This window comes from Grammomys surdaster, unplaced genomic scaffold (genome assembly GCF_004785775.1).
Source record: "Grammomys surdaster isolate TR1022 unplaced genomic scaffold, NIH_TR_1.0 125752, whole genome shotgun sequence".
NCBI classification, from domain to species: Eukaryota; Metazoa; Chordata; class Mammalia; order Rodentia; family Muridae; genus Grammomys; species Grammomys surdaster.
The window spans coordinates 751,970-760,272 of record NW_021620584.1 but is presented as its reverse complement, the minus strand read 5'-3'; the positions used below and the strand labels follow the sequence as shown (position 1 = coordinate 760,272).

The window sequence follows — 8,303 nt, the reverse complement described above, 5'->3', positions numbered from 1 at the left end:
GCGTGTGCTAGGTATGAGTTGGATATTAATAAGAAAGTAATAAAGTTAAGTGAGCTCTCTCTCATAGGGTCTCAAGATAGAATATTTGAATTTGAGTTCTTTTATGCTGCAAAATAGCTGTACATGGACAATTGATTTAATTTCTCCATATTTTTATTTTCAGGTCTACCAAATGTGAGGCAGTAGCTCTAGCAGGTTGCTCAGCTCTGGTACTATAAATGACATGTCTGAGCAAGTTCAGTTTATAAAGAGGTTCATTTAACTCAGTTTTAGAGGTGCAAGAGCATGGTGCTTGCTTTGTCCCAGCTTCAGCGGGGAAGCTCATGGCCTAATTCCTTATAGTGGGAGCCCATAAGAAAGTGAGCAGTTTTCTCAGAAGCAGGAAGACAGAGGAACTAGGGTAGCCCAACCTATTCTGATTGCATTCTCCAGGTGACTTGAAGACTTTGCACTAGTTCTTAAGTCTTTGACACTATCATTGGCATACTAAGGGCCATACTTCCAACATGGGAACCTTTAGGAAAAATTTAAAGACATCCAAACCCTTTTAAAGCTGTTTGGGACCCATAAGGTAGAATGTATGCAAATACTCCATACACTAGATTCCTAGCCCTCAAAGAAAAGACGTTGAAAGCTTTAGATCATGGGGCTGGAGAGATGGCTCAGTGGTTAAGAGCACTGGCTGCTCTTCCAGAGGAACTGGGTTCAGTTCCACATGGCAGCTCAGACTCATCTGTAATTCCAGTTTCAGGGCTTCTGATAACCTCATATGCATGCATACATACATGCAGACAAAACACTAATGACCATAAGATAATAACACACACACACATGTCACATATCTATGTATATCTATGTCACATATCTGTGTATATCTATGTTACATATATGTGTATATGTAATATATATACTACATATAATATATATAATGTATATTATATATATAATCTATCCCCAGAAATTTTTAGATCAGGTGTATGTAATATAAGTGTTATTCTTTATATTTATGTATGAATAAATGAAATAGATAACATAAGTGATCATCACATCTTTATCACTCATAAACAGTGGTGTTCAACATTCAAAAAGGATAATCCCACCTGCCCATCATGGCAACTGCAGCAGCTCTACCTGAAGGAGTAGGTGAGTACCCATGTTACCTAATCAATGTGCAGTTCAAGACATTGTAATTGTTTTGAAGAGTCTTTTCCTCTAATCTAATAACTAGCAGTACAAACCATGGGTAAAGCAGGACTTTTGGCAATGTGGTCACTCTCCAAACAGACAAGGCCTGACACACGTTATTTACTAGTCATGTGCGGCTACCCACTGCTTGAAACATGGCTGGCATAGCCAAGAGTGCCTGTAACTAACAACTGTTCATTTTTATGTTTTAAGAATGTGATCTTTTAGCCGGGCACTGGTGGTGCACTCCTTTAATCCCAGCACTTGGGAGGCAGAGGCAGGCAGATTTCAGGCCAGCCTGGTTTATAGAGTGAGATCCAGGACAGGAGAGCCAGGGATACACAGAGAAAACCTGTCTCAAAAAAAAAAAAAGAAAAGAAAAAGAAAAAAAAAGAAAAAAAAGAATGTGTGAATGTGTCTTTTATGTGCATGCAGCTTTTATTAATTATTTTGGTTTTTACCTGTTAGACATATATTATTTTAGCCAAAGATTATTTCCTTTAAAATAGCACTTAGTAAGAGCTTAAATACACAAAACAGAGTTTGAGCTGCTCTGACTGAGACAAGGAGGGGCTCCATGGCTCAAGAAATTAATGAAGTGCAGATTTAAAGCTACTGCTTGAGTTAGAATTTGTCTCACTGTTATTTCTCTGGAGATGTTTCTGTTTTCAATCTTTTCTCCCATAATGTAATATAAAGCTTTAACTCTTTTAAGTTCAGTCATTGGAGAGCCAGTAAGGGGTAGTTTATGCTATTTTATATTACGGTATACTTTCTACTAAATGCCATGGAGTTTGTTTATAAATTCTTTATAGAAAAATCCACCCCAAGCTCTATAGCATATAGAAAACAGGCACCATTAGTCTCCCATGTGAGCACCTGTAGCAGTGAAAGCAGCACAGCATTTAGTAGGCAGATAATGAATATATGCAGAATTGAGTCCCATTGTGCCTAAGGGTTTAATACTGTTTTATTTTTGACATTTTGAGACAGACTCTTGCTATGTAGCCCAGGCTGGCCTCAAAATCTTTTTGCCTCAGCTTCCCAAATGCTGGGATTCTAGGCATGTGCCAACAGGCTCAGCTTGAGTGTGTCTTTTCCAAACCTTGTGAAGTCAGTCACACACAAGCTAGTAGGGTATTCACTTGGACTGTACATGCAGGGTGGTCTCACCCAACATGACCATAAATCTTTGATTAACTTCTTATAATTTTTTGTGAAGGCTTTCTGGGAAATGAAGTCTAACTGGAAAGGGGTGAAACTTTCTGCATTAGAAAATACAGGTTTTCAAGGCTATGGGACTTCTGGGTACATAAAAGGCTTGTTCAGAGATTATAATTGAGAGATGGCTCATTCCCTGTCATAGTTTCCATGATTAGATTTTCTTTTTGTATCTCAGATCAGAGGCGTCCTGAAGTAACTATGCAGAACCACAAATGGAGTAAGAGAAACATTACACTATTAGCATTCAGCACAGTCTGTATGAGGAATGAGAGTTTTAAAAGGTTAATGTATGACATTATTTTCCATGGCTGCAACTCTTCGAATCAGAGGCACATGCACACACTCTGTCCTTTGGAGCACACACATTCTGTCCCTTGGCACATGCATACATTTTGTCCTTTGGGAGTATCCTTTGCACTCATGTTTCAGGTCAGTTTATTATGACCGTTTCAATCTCTAAAGTTTACTTTATTGTAAAATACTGCCATTGCTTTTAACAATTTCTTACTTATTTTTCTGTTTTAGCAGCACAGAGAATCTCAAAGAATATATTTTCTTGTCCATGGACATATTAACTCATTAATTTTAGATGAAATATGTATAATTAGGCAGCCAATTTAAACTAATTTGGAAGGTTGTTGTTTTCCTATTAAAAAGAATTGATTAATGAAATTACTATGCAAACATGGCTAGGAAAAATTTTCATACAATGATAGCAATACAATATTAATAGTTCAACAGGGAAACTTATGTATCAGGTGTTGTAGCTAAATGATCTGTGAAAGGATCTAAGTCAACTTCTCATGGGTCAGTTTATCCTCTTACTGATACAGATGTGGACTCTTAAGGTATGAATTATGGGCTGGACGCCCCAGGGGGTGGGAGTTTTGAGGGTGGGGAGGTGGGAGTGGGGGGGTAGATAGAGGTTACATCCACAAAGAAGAAGGAGGAGGTGTGAGGGGATTGGGGGTTCCTGGGTGGGTGGGGGATGGGGTAAGGGGACAACATATGAAATGTAAATAAAACATCCAATAAAAAAATTAAAAAAAAAAAAGGTATGAATTATGGGTAAGTTGCTAGGGTCATTCTTATTCAAATCTCTTATGGATATGTTTTCATTTTCTGTAAATGTCTGGAAGTAAAATCACCGGGTCACAGGATAAATGTATTTTAATTTTATAAGGATTCCCATACCTCTTGCTAGTTGTTTATCCCATTCATCCTTAGCTATGGAAACTTTGGCAATTCAACTAACCAGAAGAAGAAAACTGAAGCAGGAAAGGATTCATGACAAAGAGAGAAAAAGCCTTGGAGTCACACTGGAAACCCCACCCACAGTGCCATTTCTTCAGGAAAAAGTGCTCAACTATAGGCCCCCTCAAAGCAGAGTTTTATCTAGTTGCAATTTTATGAAACAGAGTTTTACATTCTGAAGTCTCTGTGAGGACTGCCTTCTAAGAGCTCAGGACTGGTATACTGGCGTGTGCTCTGTCTTCACCAGAGACACGTTTCTGCTAGAACATGTATATGAATCTCAACAAAGATTTTCTTTTTTATTGAAAAGAGAAAAATGCCACCAATGATGGCTTTTAGGTATACACAGACACCCTTGGATACAGGAGGACTGGGATCTGAGTCTGGTCACAACCTAACAGCACTTCCATATATAACAGGGAGGGAAGGAGAAGGGAGGGAGAAGGAGCAAGATGGAACTGGTGAACTTAAAGATTGCTGGGAACAACTTCTGTGCTGTTTATCCCAACAGAATAGCTTTAGTTGCTCCCTTTCTTAACCCAGGACTTTGAAGGCAGACTTCTGTCTGTTTGTGTCTTTTCTGCATTTCAAAGGTCTCCCTGGGCTCCATTTTCTTGCAGTTGATCATAACAGCTCCTGGTGGTCCATGGCTGTGGATAGTAATGACAGGCATGCAGGGGCATTTTTTCTCTAACTCTAAAACACATTATTATTAATGTAAAATTTACATGCCATGAAATGCAGAAATCTTAGGTACAGTCATGCTCTAACACTGCCACAAATGCCTGTTCAACCCAAGTTCCTATTAGGGAATGGAATAGAACCATCAGCTCAGGTGTTTCCTTTATGCCCTTCTTAGGTACTTCTCACTCAACAGAAGATTCATTGTTGCTTTGTTTCAACCAGAAATTGTTACTATCAGTTCTACAACTTCATTTACAGGGAGCCATGCAGTATGCTCTATTTGTGTAGGCTACTTTAACTTGAGATTCTGCTCTGAGACCTACCACTGTGCTGTACACACTCATGGTTTGGCTCTTTTTCTGATGGCTAACAGTTTCATTGTCTAAGTATAAGGCAGCTTGTTTCTCAATTCTCTTATTGATACGTACCTGAGCCTTTTCCAATTTAACCATGAGTAAGTTGCTTTAAGAAATCTTATGCAAATCGCTTACAAACATGTTTTCATTTTCTATAGTAAATATTGGAAGGTCAAATTGCAAGGGTCAGAGTAAATGTATTTTCAGCTTTATAAATATCTCCATACTTTTTCCAAGCTGCATATTCCCTTTTGTATTTGTATTTTTCAAAGCAAACAGGACAGTCACGGTATTCCCAATGCATCAACATTCTACCTTCTCAGTCTTTTTAGTTTTACTAATTCAGGCAGTGTGAAGGTATCTCATATGTTTTCACTTTGAGTAGAGCAAATTCTTTAAAATTGCTTAAACTCTGAATGGATGTAAAAAAAGAGAGAGGAAACCTTGATTTTTAAGACTTATAAAGAACATAGTGTTTTACAGGATTCCTCTGGACAGTTGGAAAGCTAATTTGAATAGGTACTACTTTTAAATTTTATTGAGTCCAGGTAAAGAGGAAGAAGTTGGGAAATATTTATTAATAGCCGGAGCAACTAATTCTAATGGTCATCTTTAAGAACTGATTCTTGGGGCTGGAGAGATGGCTCAGCAGTTACGAGTGGTGGCTGCTTCTCCAGAGGTCCTGAGTTCAATTCCCAGCAACCACATGGTGGCTCACAATCATCTGATGCCCTCTTCTGGTGTTCATGAAGAAAGCTATAGTGTATTCACATTCAGAAAATAAATTTAAAAAGAAAACCGACTTTTTGACTAAAATTTACAGATGATATACAGTGTACATGCCAGAGACTTCATATGTAGCTTTGGTTAGAAGAAATTAATAAATTAAGAAAAATAGAAACGAAGTAAGCACTGTTAATATAATACTTCAGAGCATTAGGCAGGAATATTTCTCATTTCCAGGTTAGTCCTACTGATTTACCAAGGAATTGTATTCTATAATTGTTACTTTATCAACAAGTTATAAGTTAAATGCACTCAAAAATATATACTCACATGCATTAGTAAACAAGGGTAGGAGTTAATATTTTTATGCCCAACATATGCTTTAATGTTTTTATAAGATGATATTCAAAGCATTTTCAAAGCTGATGGATATTTCAAGTTTGTTTTTTTCTTTAGTTTTTCAGGAGTTTAATATTTACATTTAGCTCATTATCCTGACCATTGTAAGTTGGGTTTTCTTTACAAATAGTAGTTATTAAATAAAAGATGTTATATTCATTCTTTTGAATCTAATTGTAAAGATTACTTAGAACGCCCTTGTATAGAGCCCCACAAAATTCACAACTGTCCTCAAAATTTAATTTTCTAACTTCACCACCTTGATTTATGGAAGTATAAGTAATTATTTTAAGCAGTGCCTGGGAGGATGAGGCAGGAGGATTGCAAATTCCAAGCCAGCTTGAGACCTTGTCTCATCAATAAAACAAATACTTCTATTTAAAACAGTGTTTTTGTTTCTATTCTAGGTCCTGTATTAGAAACCACCCAGCAAGATTTTTTGCAAGAAGCAAAATCTCTTATTGCTCAACATTACAAGAGATTAAATGAGGTAGTGCTTTGCATTTTTTTAATGTATTTAATTTAGAAAAAACTGAATAAGGGCTTTTGAATACAGGACTGATAATCACAAAGGCTTTCATGGACACTAATGACACCTTTGGTGACTTTTATAGAAATTGATTCAGATGACACACAAATCATTGTTCAAATGCTTTGAATATATCTATATCTATCTATAAATATATACTATATATATATAGTATTAACACCTTTAAATATATTAAATATGCAATAAATATATAAATATATAGTTATTATATTTATATTTGTTGTATATATAAATATATAAATATAATTTATATTTATAAATATATAGATATAAATATGTATTTATATCTATATATTTATAATATATAAATATATTTATATATTTATTGCATATTTAATATATTTAAATGTGTTAACACTTACTTGGATTTATCATTTTAAGAAAGTATCCCCTTAACTCTGTTTAGACAAAACTAAAATGGAAACTTCACCACAAGACGCACCTCTCCTGTTACCTCAGCCTTACCTGTGTACCTGTGTCTTTTCTCACGTCACTTTGCATTAAAACTCTCTGTTGCAGTCTGTAGTCCCTGGAGTGAAGGCTGTCTTCTCTGAATGCTGCATATCCAACAACAGGCATTGTGCCTGCTTGACAAAAATTTGCTGGATGTCAAGCAGTTGTACAGTCTTAGGAAGGGTGGGAGGGTCCCAGTTAAGGGAAAAGGTTTTGCAGAGAAGGCAGGACATCTGAAGACTGGGCAGCCATTGTGATAAGTGGTAAAGATAATACCACCAAAAGCTTAATGACATCTTGAGTTGTCATCAGTTTGAAGTGACAACAACTTGGCTCTTTGTAACCAGCTCTGTCCATCTGTAGGACAGATATTATATGAACAACTGCACTTTAGAGACTTGGAGCTATGTTAGTCTTCCACTGAATATGTTGCTCAAAATTAAGAAACATGTGATTAAAACATATGAAAAATTATATCCTGTTATCAATGTGACTTTCATGACAGCAAACATCCATATATACTGAGTGATTTCCAGTTTAGTAGAAAAAGATTTGGAAATTTTATAGGCAATTAAGAGTTTTTAGAGGTGGTTAAAATGATTAAACTTAAAAATTATGTAAAAATAGACTCTGAGACTATATTTCTTGAGATTATAATTTAATTATAATTAATTTCTCCCTTCCCTTTTCTTTCATCCCTTGAAATCCTTCCATATTACCCTCCCCACTATCCCTCAAATTCATGCATTCTTTTTAAAAACTAAATACACACACACACACACACACACACACACACACACGCACACGCACACACGCGCGCGCGCACTCACACATTCATATATATTCCTAAATTCCTAAATGTTTAGTCTGAATAATTCTGTCTGCATGTAAGTTTTGGGGGATGGTAGTTTGTGTGCCTATATTTAAAAATATCTCATTTGAGACAGAAGCTACTATTGGACAATTCATTTTTTTTGAAGTGGTTTGTAACATTCATGCTTGGGAACAGCTTTAGAGTGTGGGCTTAATTGATAACCATCATGCATATTACGGTAACTATCTTTTTAGTGAGACACTTTTGAAAATGCAGTCAGCTATGAAATGATTTTATCATGATAAAGTTTATAAATTTGACTATGTAGTTATATTAAAAAATGAATATTAAAATTTTAATTTTTTTTATTTATAGAATAAGGCTCAAGGAACGTCTATAGATGTCTTTAAAAATAAACACCAAAAACCAAAAACTGGCAAATTCATACCTTTTGAGGTTAAGAAAAGTGAAATCCTTAATGTAGTTCAAGAACATCGGTTGGTATTGAGAAGCATTAGCTATCCCAGGGACACTTCCAAATGCACAACTTTAATTGAGGCCTCACAGGAGATTTCCTTCAAGGAGCCGCATGTTTCGAATATAAAAGAGAAGTACCACCCTGTAGATCTTTTTAAAAAAGGTAAGTTTTGAATGGAAG

General features: G+C 35.9%; 1 protein-coding gene across 1 annotated transcript in view; it reads left to right on the top strand.

Annotated features, from left to right (window-relative positions):
* The first annotated feature begins 1,066 nt into the window (after positions 1-1,066).
* Positions 1,067-8,303, top strand: part of Iqcm (IQ motif containing M) — a 301,176-nt gene continuing 293,939 nt past the window's right edge. Inside the window, exons 1-3 of the mRNA XM_028788592.1 lie at positions 1,067-1,143; positions 6,236-6,318; positions 8,021-8,285. Coding sequence (XP_028644425.1) covers positions 1,110-1,143; positions 6,236-6,318; positions 8,021-8,285 — 382 coding nt within the window. The 5' untranslated portion in view covers positions 1,067-1,109. The remainder of the gene's footprint in view (positions 1,144-6,235; positions 6,319-8,020; positions 8,286-8,303) is intronic.